Here is a 20,883-nt window from a genome sequence, read left to right on the forward strand (position 1 = left end):
TTGATATGTCAGAGAAGCGAGAGAATGTTACAATATTTTTTACTTAATGCGGAACAACAAAGTCAGCAGTTTTTTCTTTTAATTTAAGGGAATTAAGCAGCAAACCGATCTATCGTTTCGGTTAATTTAACTTAAACTGAGCAGACAATCAGTGGTGGGGAGGGGGGGGGTCTGTTTTTTACAGGTGTAGCACTGACCCTGTGTGTCGGCATTGATTTCAAGACAAGTATGGACCGGTGTACAAGAGAATTTGCATTGGCGAGGCTTTTTTTATATTCTCAAAAATGTTTAAAATATTTTAGCGAAGCAATTACATTCATGAGGAGCACAAATGTCAAATTTCGAGCAATTTTTAATTAACCGTGTGGTCAGTCTTCTGTATACGTTATTCCCTCCTCATCAGACTCGCTATTATAAGTCTGCCGAAATTCTTCCGCCATGCAACTCATTGGATTATTTGTTACACGGGGAAACACGTTCAGCCAGTTAGCCGGTGAGTTGTTTTGCTGGCACCAGCCCGCAGCAGTCACTAACATTAGTTATTAATTATTTTTAAAACAATTTTTTTTATTTTACCAGGCAAGACCCACTGAGCTATACAGCTCTTTTCAGAAGCGACCTGGCCACAAATGATAGCCCAATGAAGTTTCTCATCACATGGATATTTATAGCAGTCAAATACTCTACACCAGTGCTGCTTATAACCTTGACGACAGCCTGCACCACCCGTTGGTTCATAAAAAGGACATCTCACACCCCAAGGGGGTGGCGTGCACCCCAGGTTAAAAACCACTGCTCGAAACGCATGTCAATTATACATCTGGAGGGGAAAAACGGAGGACGCGGACGTGCCCACGGGGAAAGACACACGCAAACTCCAATATACCTCAGGTGTCAGGGTCTGGATCGAACCCACAACCTCTTGTATACCGGGCGAAGTAATTAACATTCACCACCGCAGCGCCCTTATTGGCCAAGGCACAGATGATTTGTAACGGCAGCACGATGACGGAGGAGCAAGCACGTACCTTGAGGGCATTGATGACGGTTTCCTGGTGCTTCTTGACCGCCTCGTGCGAGAACTCCGACGATGCCAGCAGGCACATGCTCTCCAGGGCCAAGTAGCGCAGGTTCGTCTCACGGTGCTGGAGGAACTGGCCCAGTTGGTTGCAGGCGCGCACCAGCAAATTTGGTTCGCTGGAGCGGAGGGGAACAGAGAGAGATGCCACCAATTACACCGGTGATCACTGTACCGTAATCATCCTCATCAGTAGCCGCATCACTGTCATCATCGTCGTCGTCGTCGTCATCATCATCCCAACACCCTCATCGTAAAATAATGCAGATGTGATATGTTGTGCAATAATGCAACAACCTGTTAAAATAGAATCAGAATATTTATTTATCCTGGAGAAATCCGATGAGCTATGAAGCTCTTTTTCACAGATGTCCAGTCAGGTGGGTCAGAATGTTACAATGACAAACAAAACAAAAAAACTGAAGTCCAAAATAAAAAGGAAAGGTAAGAAAATCACAAATACTAAATAAAACTACTATAATTTTACCAGGTAAAGCCCATTGAGCTATTAGTTATTTTTCAGAAGTGACCTCGCCATCACAAATGTCAGCTCAACGAAGCGTAAATAGAACGCCATTTTTGCCACGGAAACCCGTGGGTGTGGAGCGAATCAATCAAGACGCTTCCATCATAAAATTGAGCAAAACCTGGGCCCCACCCGATTGGCCACGTTAACAAGAGGGGGGGAGGAGGAAGGGGGCCCCCCCCACACCTGTCGTGATGAATGATGAGGTTGATGGCCTCAAAGAGCACGGCGTTCTTGGCATTGGAGTGCTGCACTTTCTTCGACTTCGGCGGCTCCTGCGCCTTGTTTAGGATGTTCTCCAGGCACTCGCTCAGACGCCCGCGCACTGCCGGGTCCTCTGTCACGCAGTAGGCGGGCACACGGGGGAGAATGCAGGCGCACACGTGGGTGTGTGGGTGTGCGTGTGTGCGTGCACAGAAAAGTACACGTGAATAGGAGCGCACAACAAAAGTGTTAATGATGAACTACGAAAGCATCGGTTAAATACCGTGAGGCAGAATGCCACTGTAAAGAATAAGGAGAGATGTCTCGCTGTGTCCTACCGTGGGGAACTGGGACGTACCAGCCCGCACTACATGAATTACCATGTCAGGCAAACGTAATGTACTGAAAGCATCATGCATGACATGCTTATTGCGACATAATATTCACCGTGACAATGTGTGATTTGGAGAACCATGATGCACTGGCAGACGGCTCCCTGCCATTCATAAATATTTTTTTTGTGATAAGCCACGTAACGATGTGGCCAACTTTGTACCATTAATGCCCTCCACCACCCCACACATTGCCAAGCAAATTAATTTGTCGAATGTAAATGCTCTTCACAAGCGCAAAAAAAAAATGAACTCACGAATTACGATTCTCCGGGGATAACCCTGGTGTTATGCGTGTTATGGGAGCGCCGCGTCACCCGTGGGCAACATCGCGGCGTAGCGATCCAAAGTGACCGACTCACCGGGTGGTGGGTAGCACTGCAGCAGGCGCAGAAGCTTCACAGAGAGCCACGGCGCTGGCACAAAATAGTACGTGTAGTCCTGCAGATCTGTGTAAGAGGATGTCACGATCTGCTCCACCCACAATGCCACACACACACAGAAGCCGTCACTTTTCTGGACAGACTGTATTATTTATTTTAAATTACAGCAGGATACATGCCAGGTTCATCTATCAATTGGCAATTGGGGATGCGTGACCAGCAACTGATCGCATGATTTGCAAGATCGTAGTGTGGTGTACACGCTGACGACAGTATTGCAAAACAGATAAATACAACCAACTTTACTCAGCCAACCACAGTAACAAGCACTCGACAACAAATACCAAACACATCAACTCCCCCTGTAACACTGCTTTCCCCAGTGCTAATAACGACACGGAGGCTGAGAGGCTATCACACTTGTGCTCTGAACCTGGCGACCCGAGTTAGATTCCTGCCCACTGCTAATACGAGTGCTGAGCGGTATAGGAACCGGTCCTCATTACCACCCACTGCTCCCCCCTCACCGGTGGGGAGGGGGGGGGACGACGCTCCCACTGCCCCCCCCCCCACCTCTAGCCAGTCTTCATCAACCCGCAATGAGTGGTGAAGTATGCTAAAACAAGCCCCACAACTAACATAGCACAGAGAAGCCTTCATCCATCAGCGGACTGGCAAAGGGCTGTGAATTATTTATTAACAATGACACCGCACCAAGAAATTTAGAGTTTAAAGTGGAGCCGACGTAGGAAAGACTATAGTAATTTCAAATACCAATTGCCATTAGCGTTGTAGGAAAGTACATCGATCGCTACGCCACGGTGCACCCACATGGCATTTATTGATTGTAGCGGCAATGCTGTGTGCCAGCACGACACACGTTCGCCACTTTTGTCCCGTCAATAACAACGCTCGCTTGCAACCAACCACACCGTTGTACTAACATTTAGGCCCGGGCAAGGTTTCGGAGGGCACCAAGTCAAGATCGTAACGACATGGGTGGGGTTTCATATTCTTGGTTCTGTCGGTAAAGTCACGTAGAAGGGAAATAATAAAATAATATTAATATAAAACAATACAAATTCTCACGACGTTTCGACTGCAACACAAGCAATCATCATCAGGTGAGAAATCCACAGCAAGAAAATTGGAAAAAAGTGGCGGTTTTACCTGAAACGTTGTGAGAATTTTTATTGTTTACTATTGATATTATTTTATTATTTTCCTTCTACGTGACTTTACCGAAAGAACCAAGAATATGAAACCCTGCAGTCACGAAAGCTTTAAATCAAAAGAGATGGGTGGGGTTTTGCACGAATCGCACATGGTCAGCCACACGTCGTTTCCGCGCCCGTGTTTTTGAGCGAGGACAACGGCCGAGGGGGAGAGGGGGGCAAGTGTGTGCACACGCACCCTGCTGAGCCGCGACACGGCGAGCGAGACGCTGCCCTTGTACTCCTCCGGGTTCTTCTGGGCCAGCGCTGTTATGAGACTCGTGGCTGCGGTCACCACCCCCTGAAGAGAAGCGACATATTAAAAAAGTGTTGCGCACTGAACAAATAGCAACAGTTGACGCATGCTGTCAAGCCCACTCAACTACCTCGCCTGGGATACAGGAGGTCGTGGGTTCGATCTCGACCCTGATGATGGCTGTATTTTTGGAGTTTGCGTGTTCTGTCTCCCTGTGGTCGTGTGGGTTTTTCTCCGGGTCCTCCGGCTCTTTCCTCCACATTTAGAAACAAGCGTTCATTTTACCAAGTAAGGCCCTCTGAGCTATGTAGCTCTTTTTCATAAGCGACGTGGCCACAAATGAAAGCCCAACGAAGTGGCTTATCACGTGGAAATGTATTGAGGATAAATATTCCAAAAGGCATGTTTCTAAATGTGGAGGGAAAAACTGGGGGACCCGGAGAAAAATCCACGCAACCACGGGGAGAACTTGCAAGCTCCAAATATATAGGCATTGCCATGGTCGGGATCGAACGCACAACCTCCTGTACACCAGGCAAGGTAGTTAACATCTCGCCGCCGTGCCCCCCCCCCCCCAAGCATACCCCATTTATCAGTCACCAAACCACAAACATTATCAGGATCAATATGGCAGGCAGCATCCACACAAATAATTACATTTTTCAAACGTGGTGTGCATCAGCGTGAGAAGGAGGGCGAGCCGGGGTTTAGTACCATGTGCTGGTCGTTTAACAGGTGGATAACCCGCGATGTCCAGTCTCCCACGGGGATCACGTCCGGCGAGGTGCGGTAAAGCCGCAGCAAGCACAGTGCGGCGCTCTGCTTCACGCTGTCCATTGTGTCTCTGTTTCACACCGCCGTACGCGCAAACAAATAAACACACGCGTGCACGTTGCGGTGCCATCAACTTTAAAACCACAGAGTCAACCGCTGCAAACGGAGGTATTGCAAAACGATAAACGAACTCTCTCCTGAAGCCCTCTCCTCGTGGCTAGCAGACCCCGATGTTGGCATTCAGCTGCTGAACTTATTGGTGCCATCGTGCGCAAGAAAATAATAGGATAACAATCCTGGGACAGTGGGATTGCACACTGAGATAACCACTGAACCATCACTCCTCCAGGATTCAGTGGGTTACAAGCTCAAGGGCCCCACACGGTGGAGAGATGTTCACTACCTCGCCTGGTAGACAGGAGGTTGTATGTTTGATCCCGACACCTATATATTTGTAATTTACATGTCCTTTCCCCATGGTCGCGTGGATTTTTCTCCGGGTCCTGCGGTTTTTCCCTCTACATTTAGAATCGACATCACACGTTCAGGGTATTTGGTTGCTGCTATAAATTTCCACGTGATAAGCTACTACGTTGGGCTATCATTAGTGGCCAGGTCGTTTCTGAAAAGGAGCCATGTAGCTTAGTGGGCCTTACCTGGTAAAACAAAAACAGCTTAAATAGTTTTGTAATATGCGGCCACTCTCGAGACATCCCAATGCTGCAAATGTACCGGTAAATTAGTCAATTGGGATGAATACAGCAGCAGGGGCAACAACATCGCCTCCCTACTACGACTACTTGGTGGGACCCTCCTGAAAATAAAGTCTTGAGACTCAGCGAGTCTTTCCTAGGTATGCAAGCATAATAATAACAATAATAGATTATAGAAACTAACTCTTCTTAAGACTTGCCTTCCCATTAAAACTAAACATTTAAGGGAGAAAAAAACTGCTTCTTTACTTTTTAGTTCATAAACTTTTTTTCTTAACGTTATTCGTTGCGCATGCTTGCAATCTACTTTGCTCAGTCTGTGTTAGCCGCTGAGGTCGTGACAAGTTTCATATACCCCCCCACCTGTACCATTCCGCTGTGCAATGTGCCCCGACGCCTACTTTAAATTGCGGGCGATATTGGCACGTAATAATATAAAGATCGATCGATTGAAAAAACGCCACGCACACATGCAAGCGTGAAAAAAACAGGGCGGGACGTACGAAGCGATGAGGAGCTTCGGGACCTCAGACGCCAGCGCCTCGGCCATCTCCCGACTGCCCACATTGGCGATGCAGTGCAGGGCAAGGTTGATGAAGATGGGGTTGCGGCTCGACAGGTCGTTGCGGATGGCATTGCTGATGAGCCTGATCAGCTCGCTGTTGGAGTTGACAAGCACCGAGATGAACAGGTAGCCCTGTCCAGGAAAATGAGGAAGAGATGCGAAATCCTCACGCGAGCACGAACAAAAGGGTTTGCACGCGCGCACACGAGCGCACGTTGCAGCACGCACGCCTACGCGGCGACTCCCCCGCTTGACGCAACAGATGCGTTCCTGAAAAGTGCCAAGTCAAGCAAAATCGTGCAAAGTGAAAAATTACTGCATGTTTACACATTACAGGGCATGAATAAATAATAAAGCAATGCAAATATGAACCAAGTTTGCACGATAAAATCAGCATGTACTCATTCCATGGCGGGATAGAACAGAGTTGAGGGTACGCCGCCATGTACTGTATCATTCCACGTACTGTATCATTTCGTTTAGCCGCGCAGCTAAAGAAAATACTTCGTCATCGACCGCTCAGAAACAGTGTTATAACGGGCAAAATTCCACATTATAATGGCACGCGTTCTCCGTTGTGCGAAAAGTGTTACCGCATTAAAAGAACTGCATCGCCAAGAAAACGCGGTGCGTGAACACGCGTTAAGCGAGAACTTACAGTACATGTGTACATCCTGGTATGCATGTCTAAGAAACCGCGCGTGCGCGTGCACGCATTAACGCGTGTACATATTACTGTAGGGCTGTGAAAATATGTTCAAAGTATTGCAATAATCTGTGAAAAGTCACGTTGAAAGACATTTTTAAATGACGGACATTGGGCAGTTACGGCTGCTTGCGCGTCCAACAGCTTCGTGTGACCACAGCGTCAGCACGATGATTCTAATGGTGCCGCTGTATCTGCCGATGATCTTTATGACGATGATGCTCCTGACACCTGCTGTTGAGCAGAGGCATGAAGTCCCACCCATCCACGTGTATGTGTGTTAAGCATGGGTGTAGTGCGAAGCGCATCGCTCTATGAACCCGGCGACCTGCGCTCGATTTCCGCTCAAGACCAAAAACAGTGGCAGGGGACAAACGTTCCTAGCCACCGTCGGGCATGATTAAGCTGGAGCTCGAATCCCGCTCACGATGGCGAGGCCATCGACATTGGGGCAGTGCCGTTACCGTGTGCGTACATGCCACTTACAATCTGTTTTTCAGTGTATTTGTTGGAGCTGAGCAGATTGACAGCCTCCATGTGCCCGAAGTCAATGTCATGGCCCAGAAGAAAAATAAACAGCAGCTTGCACACATACTTCTTCTTGCTGTATCCATCCAACGCCTTGTCACCTACAAGCACACGGACATAGAGGAATGGACACGCATGAAAAAACATAGGATGCAGTTTTCCTATGTGGTCAAGTGTACATATATATATTTGTTGAAAAAGAGTTGCCAAGCACAGGCCCAAAGGCAACATATTGTCAAGCGGCCAGCAACAAACGGCACCGTGAAGGCAAAGAACACAAATGGGAACTCTCGCGGATGAGAGTCTCACCCCGCGTTAGATAACGGTCCACGGAAGGAGGTATCACAGAACTGCTTCCGACTGCTCTATACGTGATCTCTTACCTACGAGGGGGCAGCACTATCCAACCCAGCATTTGTTTTGTTATTAACAAAAGCTGGAATTTAGATGAATTCAATGCTAAACCGCATTTTATTAGGTTTTTGTGTGTGAAGACATTGGTTATCAGGGGCACAATAAACAACATTACAGACAGTTTCCTGGAATGAAACCCCGGATATTACGAGGTGCCAGCTCAGCGCTCTATCTTCCGAGTCACCCGGCCACTTTTTTTTTTAAGCGAGCTTGAAGGGCATTGCGCAACATATTTTCTTGGTACGTGGTCGTGCAAAACACAGAGCGGCTAAAACAATAAAAACACCACTTCCCAATTACGCAGGAAGAGTGATGCTGACATCGCTGCTGGTTGTGACGCAAGCCCAAGTAACTTGCTGATTTTGCAGGAAAAGCATTAAGCGTCCAAACCCGCATCCCTTGCCGCCAAAATCAGAGCTCTCTTCTCTCCTTGGTCACCTGCTCAAGATGTGTTTTGCGTGTATATATACACACACACACAAGGTTGGTATGAAAACAGCTCTGGACTGTTGTTTAACCCATCAAATCTTCAAGTATAATTTAAAACCCCCCAACTTGTTTTGTCAGTCTCGAACACTAACAACCTAAAAAACACGTCGCTTAAACTTTAAGATGCAGCCCCAAAAACGGTACGGTGTTGTTTTAATTAGGTTGCAGAATACTGACGTAAAGATATGCAGTCAGTATTACACGTTTAGTTTTCCCCTCCGCACACTGGAATCCATAAACAAACGCCAAGAGGCCGCCGCGCTAACAACCAGAATAACAGGACTCCCACTTGGTGAACGCAGCACCTCACGACGTCCGTGAGCGGCACACCTAAACATCAGGTGGCCCGTGACCTTTAACTCTTTTACAAGCCCATGTGCGCCTCTTGACAATGACGTTGCTGAAGTAGAAGTGCAATTCTGACCGCTCATTTCTCAATGCTTTTGCACGTAAACTTTTCAGCTTTAGTTCCAATTTCGTTACCGTTAGTATTTCAATCCTTATAGCTGCAGCACGCAGGCAGATGGTACACTCATCATCTTCACTAGCCACCATCGACCCACTGCTGGAGAAGGACTCACCCAAAGCGGCTGTCGTGTATCCTTTACGGTCCCACTACGCAACGATCCATCCAGCTGCGGCACATGATCCGATTTCAATCGCTCAGAATTTGAACGAGCCTAGGTATATTGAACCAAAACTGAACCTTCCGAGTGAAACTCACTGCTAACCCGACGGTAAAAAGCCACGCCGAAAGCATGGAGTCAAACTCGCAACTAACTGACGTGGATGGTGAACTGCCGTGCCGAAAGGTTGCTTCCGAGTACTCACATGGCATTATGAAGGGAGTGTGCGAAGAGTGTAACAGATATGTAGGACAGGAAAGATATTTCAAAGGCAGCTATAATACATTGTTAATATGGTTTTGTATCAAGCATAACAGATGTCACCAACAAAATTGACATGAATCCCTGCATGCTTTCCTGCCACTGGTGCACGAGATGATACTTTCTTGTTGTTTTTCCAGCTTTGTAAAAGCTTAAAAAAATGGGGGCAAAGCACAATGTGTGTTTTTTTTACGAACTTTTCTGTCCGCTCAAGAGGCACACTTCCAAGTTGCAGCCAAAAATGTTGACAGGCTGAGAACAAATTACGAATTGATGTAGGTTCTCGCCCCTTAGGCCATGCCGAATATGTCTGCAGTGGAGGACTGGTTAATATATACACCACCCCCCCTGGGCACAAATAACAACAGGAGGCAATTATGGCTATAAGGTACTGAAGAGACATAATAAAGAAAAACACAATTGCCACCACCTCATCTATTGTGAGCTGATGGCTGTCACAAGGCTGAGTGCAGAATACAACAAAAATGTTGTGGTGTCAGCTTGGATAAGCAAAATATACTGGGATTACAAAATGTTTTGCTGTTTAAAGACACTTCGTTGTTAAAACAATTATCATTTGTTTCTGGTCTGCATGCATTTTCTCTTGCTATTAACTTGTCTCCAGAAAAAAGTGCTTAATTTAGATATCGTTTTGAACTAACATAGTTAAAAGCTTTGTGTTCCAGGCTGCCAGACGTGTGCATGAAGCTTCATTAAATGAGAAAAAAGCATGTAATAACGTTACGAGCGATATATCAAAGTCTGGTGGTTTAGAGACAAGGCTGACAGCATTGTACATGCAATGTGGTGGTCACGTGACATGCATGCAAGGCATGATGGTAGTGCCTTCCTGCTGTTTTGTCAGCAACCATGTGTTGTTATTTAAATTTGTTTCCAGTCCGCACGCACGTTCCTGTTGTGATGGGGTTTTATATTTATTTATAGAAAGCTTTGGATTTGTGCTGAGGGAGGGGAGGGGGGGGTAGGGGTCCCCAAAGTGTAAAGATAATCCCTCTGCATATATACACTCGCAGGCCATAGGGCAGCAGTCAACAATGCCGACTCCACTGATGAGGCCTAATGATGATGAAACTGGTCTACAGCCGTCTCCGTTTCACTGCTGCCCGTCCCATTCATCAGCGCCTCAATAACGTCCCTCGTCACCGCTTGAAGTCACGTAAGGCCCTTTTGGACACATGCGCTTAACCTTCAAAAATGTGAATTCAACCCCGATGAAGCTTGGAGAGCTGAATTGAGATCAAATGAGCTCGCAAACAAACACCTTGTGAAAGACCCAGAGCAGAATATCACTGGGTTTGGTCTTCCACGAAGCTCAAGGTCCAGCCTAAATTGCATCCAATGCACAAACCATGGCAGATGCAGATGCCTGATGCACAAATGGAAAGTTAAAAACTCTCCAGTAGTGTATGACTGTGGTCATCCAGAACAGACCGTACAACGTATATAACGACAAAATGCCCGATCCACAAATAGGAAGGGGACATCACTGCGATAACATTCCGCTGCTCCTGATGCGGTTATCTGGGTTGGCCACTTCAAAATGTTAAAATGTAGTAGTTGTTGCTCTGCATCTACGTCAGCAGCCATACGGAAGAAGAAAACGAAGACTTGCTGCCTGTTAAGATGACCACACTTAAAACACAAGGCTGTTTTGAGTTGATGGCTTAAACAACAATAAACACAAATTAAGCTACCGACCAGGGGAGCGCAGACAAGCTTAAGAGCGTTGTTCGTGCCATGTGACCGAGTCGCATTGCACGTGACTTGGACGCAAGGCACGACATGAGTTGCGCGCCTCCCTGCTGCTTGCGAGCAGCAGCACACCTTTGCGCGTCATGGCACATGGCACCTGGCACCCTACTGATGCAATGTGAAGCAACAGTCTGACGTCACTTCGACAGCCGCGTACATTTTTTAAGAAATACCACCTTGGAAACATTTAAAATCAAACCTCATAGCTTCTCTACCCCAGCCGAGTCAGGAACCTCACACATGCCGAGGGAATGCAGTAGGCAGCGTACACACGTCATAAAACACCAACGGCCATGCTGCGTGTAGGAATGTACGACGAACTTCTTTCGCACCGTGCACAGCCAACCGTGCTCATCCGAGGTGCGGGATCACATCATGCTCACCTCATTATGAGTGATGGTATGATTGTGGGGACTAATAAAACATTTTGGTGGAGTGAGGACTACAAATCAGCGGCGGCCTTTTTGTATGTTTTCTACAGATTTGACGAGGCAGACTTGTAATTAGCAGAGTTTTTTTTTATTTCTACCCACGTGACTTTACCGAAAGAACCAAAGAGTATGGATTCCTGCAGTCACGAAAGCTTCAAATCTAGAATTAGCAGAGTCTTTAAGCGATTACAATTGAAAGGCTTGGAGCAGATAAGGTGGCAGAGTTCGCAGACACATTAGAGAGATGCAGTTAACGTCTTACAGAGTTCACGCTCCCTCGTCGCATGGATTTTCCTCCAAGTCATCCGGTTTTTCTTGTGAATAATTTGCAAATAAAGCCCTTCTTCCTCATTAGTAAGCACCTTTGCCTGTGCTGGCCCACCGATGACACACCGGAGGATCAAAGTGACGCCGTTTAACTCGAGACTTACAAAATTGCTCGGAGATATCGCCAATTTGTAAACATTTTATACAGATTAGCAGCAACGGCAGGGAAGTGACGAAACTCACCTTTGAATTTGGAGCGAATATTAGCAAGCTCCTTATTAATCCTCTTGATCTCGGCTTCTTTGCTTTTGCCTGCATGGAAAAATGAACAGAGGGCACAGGAGCACGCACGGAGAAAACGACCAACATGATTAAAACCTCAATTTCAATGGGCCACATTACTTACCTCTGACATGGCCGACCTGAGTCAGCAGTGACAAGAGTCCTTGAGACACGGCGGGTTTTTTTGCATTCACGTCAATCAAGGAAATGTTAGGGTAACACTGCATCCTCCACACAACAGTTTGAAAGCGAAGCCAAGTCGACAACGTTTTAAATCTTGAACATTGCGTTCCGTGTAATGAAGCATTTAAAATATACCAACGTTTTAAATCTTGAACATTGCATTCCGTGTAATGAAGCATTTCAAATATACCAACTCTTTTTCACATGGTGAACGCACGACAACGGCAAGGAATGATTGCATGGTCCTGCATCCCACAACACTGCTTGTCCAGACAGCGACGTTTTGCGTTCAGCAACATACGAAACGGTTCGTGAAATTAAATGCATCTCTTACCTGCATTGAAGCGGGGGTGGTCAATGGGGTGGAGTAGAGAATGTAATGAAGAGTTTAAGAAAATGTGTGGATAAGAAATGCTGCCTCCGAACGTGCGAAACAAGAATGGAATTGCAACCAAATTCGAGTCCGGATTGGATGTGGATGGATATTAGCCGACAATCAGCAGGATCCAGAAATGAAAATCGGATCAGATGCCGACCTGAATTATATAAATGGGAGAAATCAGCATGATAATTTTAACAGAATTATAACCCTGATTGTAGTATACTGTATATAAAATTTATGTTTGTAATTTCAGATTTCTGCAAAATAACCATGGTTTACTGCGAAAAGGTACTACGGTTATTATAATGCATTCATAATATACATATGGGAATATTAATATACGAAACTAGTAAATATGAGAACAGTAGTCTCAAGACTCTGTGTGGTAGCTTTTCTGGATAACGGGTATATTTACATAGCGTATATATTTACATAGCGTATATATAAATGTACCACTGAAGAAAAACAATTCTCCGATCCCTGGGAATTAACAACGATCAACCCAATTTTATTTTACGGATGTCAATTTAGTTCTCAGCGAAACAGGCATCAACAGAACCCTCAAAAATGTATAGTAATGTTCTTGATTGCAAGGCCAACAGGCGCTGGTGGCCTTTAGTGCAGCACCCGACAAACACACAAAATGTGAAAACACCTCCCCACCCCCATCATCGTGCTGCTGTCAAACCCCAATGCCTTCAAATGTGTGGCGGCCCTCAATCTGATGATTTCTTATCGGCGAAAGTGGCACCCCCCTCTGAACATTAGTGAAGAACACCGTTGTAAAGGTACCTTCATTCTATTCATCTGTGTTTACATTAGTGATTTAGGTCTCGCACAGTCAGCAATGATAGTACGTGTCCCGCGGGCTTGGACCTCGAAGAGACTCGGCACATGCACTTCAGAGCTGCGTTGCTAAGTAGCGGGTGCACTAGCGCGTCATCGCGTAGCACACATTCATGTGGCTACTGCACGTCAGCCTTATCGTCTCCTACAAGAAGACAAGGTATATACATACTGTATGTTACATATAGCAATGATACCAGGAAAAAAATACTTATGCGGCAATAATTTATCATCCATTATTTTTCAGAAAGAACAAAACATTTCTACGGATTTATTGTTCGATATTTTAGCAAGAAAACCCATGCTTATGCATCATAAGTTTTACACTTTATAACCTGTGTATATATGTTTGTTATACTGGTAGGAACGAAGTGGACCAGACCACCAATAGATTATATCGTCCGTCCGTCCGTCCGTGTATCAACATCGCCCCCTACTGCAAACACTTGGCATGACCCTGTCCGACAAGATGGCCGCCCGCTCCCCCTGCGATCTGTGAATTAAACAAGATGGCCGTCGCTTCCGGCGCCTCACGGCGAAACTTTTTGATCGACTGACTATGGGCGAACTCATTTATTCTGGTGGGTGAACAGTGGCGGGGAGGGGTGGAGGAGGAATTGATGATAAAAACAAACTTGCACCATCGTTACAGCTGCCGCGACGAGAGATGTGGGAGGAGAAGCGGCGACCGCTGCCTTGTAGGTGAGAGGTGCGTGTGTGTGTGCGCGTGTGTGCGCGTGCGTGCGTGTGTGACTGTGTGCGTGTGTGTGTGCGTATGTATGCGCGTGTGTGTGTGCGTGCGTGTGTGTTTGCGTGCGTGTGTATGCGCGTGTGTGTGCGTGTCTGTGTGTGCGTGTGTGCTTGCGTGTGTGTATATGTGTGACTGTGTGCGTGTGTGTGCGTGCGTGTGTGCGTGTCCGGCCCACTCGAGCGGCGTGATGAATGGGCGCTATTGGGCTTCGGATCGTTATTCACGGCGAACTGGAAGCGTAGCAACACAAATTCATTACGTGTGCGTGCGTGCATGTGTGTGTGCGTGTGTGTGTGTGCGTGTGTACGTGTATGTGTGTGTGTGCGCGTATGTGCGTGTGTGTGTGCGCGTGTGTGTGCGGTCGATATCCCTGTACCGGTATTAGTATTATTCCTACCAGCCCACCCCGCAGGGTCCTGTTTTTCTGACCGAAAACTATTATCAGGAGGTTTGGATGATAAAATGTGGCCAAGTATCAGCGATTTCCCCTCCCTCCCCCGTCAAATATGAAATGGCGGTGCAGTATCGAACGAGCGAACCTGCTGCAAAATGTGCCATTATCGCGTGCGGGGAAAAAATTGGTGTGAAGAAAATATAAATACAGTACGTGTACTGTACACGGTTATAGATATTGATTACATGTTATTCTGAAACATGGTTCACTAATATTGAGCATTTAAGAGATACAGGGTTTGAAACGTTAAGATTTTGCATTGGGGTTCAGCCACCTCACACCCCTCCCTCGTGATCCACTACAGTGCATCATTAATTAGTGGAACGTTAATTAAACCTGCATTACAATAGCTGACGTTTCGTTGGGGCTTCAAGTACATTAACTGGAGAGAGGTGGCACTGTAACTTACAACAGTAGAGTAATGTATGCACCATGTTCTAATTACAATGCAAGTTTATACGCAAGTGGTGTAATAAATTATATCGCTAAAATAGCGGTGGGATGGTTGCACGTTGGAACGGTTGGTTGGATGTCAACAGAAGGAAGAGCGGCACGCGTCATTTCAGTCATTGCAGGCGAACCAATGACGGCAAGTGATGCAGGAGAAGCTATGCGATGGGCTTGAGATGGGCTTGGGGAGGGTCAATGCAGCTCAGTATAAATATAAACGCGAAGTCTATGTCCGTGTGTGTGTGCTAGCACGTGCTCGCTAACAGCACTTGCCCCCATAGTATGTTAAGGCTATATGGGGGATCTTTATCTTTTGTGTGGCTAGCACGTCTGCTACAGCAGAAGTGTAGGAATTCCAACAAGACCTACATCTCTGCTTTATTGACCTGGTCAAGGCCTATGATACCATCAGTAGGCCTGGGCTCTGGGTTGTTCTTCGTGCTTTCTGAGTCCCTGACTCTCTGCTCACAATCATTAAGAATCTTCATGATGGTGAGCAGGCCCGGGTAAAACTATGTGGCCGGGAGTCGGAGCCATTCCCTGTTCACCTTGGGGTGCGACAGGGATGTCCTCTGGCTCCCACATTATTTAACATCGATTTCGATCAAGTAGTTCTTGAAGCCCTCGATGGCTGTACCAGAGGAATTTCCATCTGGTACAGATACAATGGGAGGCTGATCGATGCCCTGGTGCGGTAAAGGGATGGCTCTGTATTGGTCAACAATGTTACGTATGCCGATGATCTGGTGATTGCTGCTCACTCAGAGGAGTTGGAGGCACTGCTGCTGAACCTGGAGTATGCCACTAAGAGGTGGGGCCTTACAATCAGCCCCACCAAAACTAAGCACCTGCCTGGGTATTTTAAAGCATCAGACACTCCACCCCCACAACTCTCAATTGGCGATAGGGCAGTTGTGGAGAGAGTGGAGAGTTTTCCAAACCTGGGCAGTGTGCTCATGACCGGCTCTGGTTTCACAGCAGAGGTCTCACTCCGAATCAGTCGAGCGGCATTATCTTTTCATCGGCTGCGTAACGCTGTGTGGAAGCTACCTGGTCTTTCGCTCCACAAGAAGCTTTGTTTCTGCTGATCCACGGTTATGCCCTCCCTTCTCTACGCTTGCGAAACATAGACTCCCCAAATGGAACATCTTTGCCAGTTATAAACGTTTACGCTGGCCTGCCTAAAATTCATCCTGGGTTTAACCTGGCTAGATTGTGTGAGGAGTTCACAAATCCTTGAAATATCTGGACAAAGTCCCATCGGTGAGCTCCTCTGGAAGACAAGGGTGCGTTGGCTGGGTCATGTAGCCCGCATGCCCAGCCACCACATGCCGAAACAACTTTTTTTCGGCTAGATAGAGGGGGCTAAATGGGCGCGGCACAGGCTAGATAAGAGATAGAGTGATGTTGTAACAAGAATGATGTGGATCTGAGTGGACTTGCCGATGACTGATACCAAGTGTCAAGATGCTACTGGGCAGTTGGAGGCAGTCGCCCTCCAGCAACAATAAACGGCAGAGGAGCAACGGGTCACAACAACGAGCAGAGCGCCGGGCGGCTAAAACAAAGCAAGTTGACACAGTAGGCGGCACAGGTGGTGCATCGACCAGACATCTCAAATCGACCCATGGCACCTGGGTCTGCCCCGTGACCTCCTGCCAGCGGGTGTTTGACACTTCACGTGGCCTTAACGTGCACATCGCTTGGCACAAGCGCCGTGGGGACGTCACCGCCACTTCGTGGCGAATGGCGGTTGTTGTTGTTGTTAGCATGCTCACAACATGAGTGGAGTACCGAGCGGCTAAAATGCAGCAAGTTGGCACAGTAGGGGGTACGGCTGGTGCATCTACCAGTCATTTCAATGGGACAACCAATGGCACCTGGGTCTTCGACACTTCACGTGGCCTCAAAAAGTGCACCTGGCCTGGCACAGGCGCCATGGTGACGTTACCGTCCCTTCGTGGCGAATGGCGGGTATTGGTGCTAGCACACACGATTGGCATGGTTGGCTTCGTATGGTGCGAAAGAAGTTTCAACATACAACAACACAGAGAGCCTCGCCACATTCGCTGTGCATATCAAGAGACAAACACACGCCAGACCTTTTCATTTCAATGGCTATCCTTGCGCACGATGGCAGCAGCCCCAAAGTAATTCAGGAGATGAATGCCAAAGTCGAGGTCTGCTGCTGCTACTGGTCACGACTAGAGGGCTTCAGCAGAGCAAGAGAGTTTGTGTCATGTCGCTGTTCTCCTCCGTTGAAGGAACACAACCACAGTGGGTTAACTTTGTGGTCCATAGGTTGTGTTGCATGGCCACAATCACACTACTGTGGCTTGTATCTGTAATGTATCTTTGTGGGTCTCTATGTATCTCCAAGTGTCTCTATGTATCTCTATATGGGTTTATACTATACGGTCAATAGTTTGGGTTGCATTGACACAATCACACTCCTACTGTGGCTGGTCTTTATTGTATCTCTAAGAGTCTGCTGCTGCTGCTGCTGCTGGACATGACGAGGGGGCTTCAGGGAGAGAGAGTTCATGTAGCTACACTGGGGTTAACTACACGGTCCACTGTTTGAGTTGCGCTGGCCACTATCTGAACAGTTGTCCAAGGGGTAGCACAAATATGTTTCTGGTGTCAGCGAAGTACAACACCGTCGTAGTGACGGACTGCACCAGTCTCAACGGGACCGCTTGTCACGGCTTTGCAAACCCGGGCCCTGGGAACCACTGCTCAGTCGTTTGCCGCTTGAGTCCACCGATCGGCAGAGAGAGAGAGACAGAGGGAGCCGACAAGAGCTTCTGCTCGTGCATTCCAATCCCTCAAATTAAGGAGTGCAGACTGCGGTGGTTGACTATACGGCCCACATCGTCTGGGATGCGCGGCCACCATCTTTCAATAATCCGCAGGCCAAGGTTAACACCAATACGTACGCGGCCGGGAGAGCTGCTACCACAATGAGCCCGAAAACTCAAAATTTCGGAAGGGTCCTGCATAGGATTGAGATGGTTTGGTCAACAAAAAACCCAAATTAAATACACTGCACACTTTTAACTACGAATAATGATTTAACATACGTCTGTTTAACACGTAGGCTTTCGCTATCAATATCCAAAATATTTTTTGGTAGATCGCGTAAATATAAATGTGTCGTTAAACCCGCCACCACCCGACACAGCCAACTAGTAAGGTTTGTCACGTAAATAGAACGTGCCAATTCGTTACTAGTACAGCACACCGGTGTGTTAAGACAGCAAATCCACAACATTTACAATCCGAGTACGACGTTTCGACAGTTTTACAAGTAGCATCATCAGGCGGACAACCAGATTTGTGGAGAAATCCTCCTCCTGTTTCGTTCCCTAAATAGAGGGAAAGATGTGATGACGTGACTTGTGAGCAGTTCACGTGTGAAGTGGCGGTGGGGCGGAATGAATGAATGCATCGAAATTACAATGGGTAATCCATTGTCGGTTGGGTTATATATATATGTTTACGTACGTGCTGATGTGTCGTGTAAATAATGTGCAGGTTTTGATTTAAAGCTTTTTTGACTGCAGGGATTCATATTCTTGGTTCTTTTGGTAAAGTCACGTAGAAGGGAAACAAACAATAAAATTATCACGTTTCGATTGCAACACAAGCAATCATCATCAGGTTTGAAAACCACAGCAAGTACATTTTCTTGCTGTGGTTTTCACACCTGATGATGATTGCTTGTGTTGCAATCGAAACGTCGTGAGAATTGTATTGTTTTATATCTTTATTATTTTATTGTTTCCCTCCTACGTGACTTTACCGAAAGAACCAAGAATAAAAACGTGCAGGTTATTAGTACGCCGTGCCAGTGAGATTACAGGTCGTCGCTCAATCAAGTAACTGGTCCAGGCGCGGCATGACAAGCAAGCTCCACTGCTGCTTTTACTGCACGGGAGCAGAAAATAGATGTTATTAGGAGATTTGAGGGGATCATTATTATACTCTCCGGTTCTTTCGGTAATTATTAGTACCGAGGGGATGATTATGACCACGGTCACACGCCATTCAATTCGGCACAATCAATAATTATAATAGCATGTGCAACAACGTGTCTCGCTCGCTCTCCCCGTCCGCAACGTTGCTGCACCAGCGGTGCAATGCAAATTGTAATCGAACGGTGACTTATTGTTATTATTCGATCCTTGCCGTGCCGTTTATCTCAGCGAGGAGACGATGGGCTCGCGAGGAGCGGTCGTGGCATGCCGGGGTTGGTTTTTATCGCGCGCTGCGCTACGAAGCCGGCGACCTCGGTTCGATTCCAGCTCCCGCTCGCGGGCCAACGCCAGCAGCAGTATATACTGGTAGGTTACACCAGCCCACAGAGGATTATTGTGTCCGTCCGTCCTGCAGGGAGGGGCTGGGTGGGTAGGGGCTGGGAGGGGAGGGGTGGGGCTGGGAGGGGAGGGGTGGGGCTGGGAGGGGTGGTGAAGGGCTGGTCACCCCGTGGTACCTTTATAAAACTCAACGTTTAACCTACTCACGCCGGCTTGTGCCCGCCCTCACAGTTGTGCATATTAGCGGAATACACCATGCCGCCGTTGACCCTGGCCATTGACCGAGCAACCCAACGATCCTACCAGCTCCCTCCGCAGAAATGTGTTCTTAAACCCGATCCTGGGCTTACCCCCCTAAGTCGACTCAGCCTCAAATGAGTATCCCCGGTGCAGTGTATAAACATCGCCACTAGGGGAGATAAAGGCGGCCGGGCGTGGTTGTGCTGGGCCACCCACCCAACCCCTGGTGTGTGCCACAGTGCCGCTCCCCCCTTCACGAGGTTTGTGCCGCTTACTCGCTAACAGCACTTGCCCCCCACAAGTCTGTTAAAGGCGACAAGTCGGTTAAAGGCGACACACACACCCCGGGTGGTGGTGGAAGGGGGGGGACCTTTGGCTTTGAGCTGTGAATGTGGCAATGCGGCAAAGTCGATTCTGACGGCGTACAAACAACAAATCGTGCACGCGAGAAGGTGGTGGCCGTAGTCGTCGTTGTGGTGGTCGTGGTCTGTGCCCCTAAAAACACCGTGAGCTGCGAACTCCACGGGCTCTGGGGGCGACGAACGGAGCGGGGCCCGGCGGCCACGTCGCGTTATCGACTCCGAGGGGAACATTCACAGTTCCCGACACTCGAGACACGGCCGACGATGCGCCTCACGCATCAGGCGAACGACACTCGCCTTCATCATCATTATTAATCGAGAGAGAGAAGGTGTCATGCCAGAGAGCCCTGGCAGAGAGCATTGACGAGGCAACAGCGACATCGTCGAGGGCACGAACCGCAGTGACGGCGTGCAACCATCGCAAGCCGCATGGAGTCTGCGGAGCAGTCGGGCCGACGAGAACACAACAACAACAACCACCACCAGCACCTAAGGCGGCGAATGGGGCCCCCCACGTCATTCCAACAGAGACATCGACAGAGCCGTCCTCACGAGCTCAGCAGCAGCGGCGGTAACGAAATGGCGCGACCGTGAAGGCGGTGGTTCGTGTGGATGCGAGGTGGTTGAAGAAGAAGGGGGGGGGGGGGAGCTCCGCTCACAGTTGCGGATGTCCGAGATGAAGACGGCGAGGCCGCGCATGCCATCGCCCTTGGACACGGCCGGCATTTCGCGAGTTGGCGCGCTTCTCCTCCTCTTCCTCTCCTCCTCAGAAACGACGCCGCCTCCGTCGTGGCGACCGACCCCCCTTTTTGACCCTCCGCTTCAGCGACTCCGCCCCCACCACCTCCTCCTCCCCGCTCTAAATTTACGTCGTCAGATGTCGTCGCCGTTTAATTTGTTTTCAGCTTCTCCTCCGCCGCTGCCCAGCAGGAGCCGCCTTCACCGCAGCGCGCAGCGAGCGAAGATGGCGGCCATGACACTCGGCGCCGCGGAGGTGCGGGGGTGAAAGAAATC

At 48.1% G+C, this 20,883-nt stretch overlaps 1 protein-coding gene across 1 annotated transcript in view; it reads right to left on the reverse strand.

Annotated features, from left to right (window-relative positions):
- Positions 1 to 20,880, reverse strand: part of LOC144942249 (AP-2 complex subunit alpha-2-like) — a 46,675-nt gene extending 25,795 nt beyond the window's left edge. Inside the window, exons 1-9 of the mRNA XM_078868995.1 lie at positions 20,529 to 20,880; positions 11,844 to 11,912; positions 7,298 to 7,440; positions 6,044 to 6,237; positions 4,768 to 4,897; positions 3,997 to 4,098; positions 2,563 to 2,671; positions 1,791 to 1,941; positions 1,029 to 1,197 (exon numbers count right to left, since the gene is read on the reverse strand). Coding sequence (XP_078725121.1) covers positions 1,029 to 1,197; positions 1,791 to 1,941; positions 2,563 to 2,671; positions 3,997 to 4,098; positions 4,768 to 4,897; positions 6,044 to 6,237; positions 7,298 to 7,440; positions 11,844 to 11,912; positions 20,529 to 20,595 — 1,134 coding nt within the window. The 5' untranslated portion in view covers positions 20,596 to 20,880. The remainder of the gene's footprint in view (positions 1 to 1,028; positions 1,198 to 1,790; positions 1,942 to 2,562; positions 2,672 to 3,996; positions 4,099 to 4,767; positions 4,898 to 6,043; positions 6,238 to 7,297; positions 7,441 to 11,843; positions 11,913 to 20,528) is intronic.
- Between the last annotated feature and the right edge of the window lie 3 nt (positions 20,881 to 20,883).

The sequence above is a fragment of the Lampetra fluviatilis genome, chromosome 27, assembly GCF_964198595.1.
Source record: "Lampetra fluviatilis chromosome 27, kcLamFluv1.1, whole genome shotgun sequence".
NCBI classification, from domain to species: Eukaryota; Metazoa; Chordata; class Hyperoartia; order Petromyzontiformes; family Petromyzontidae; genus Lampetra; species Lampetra fluviatilis.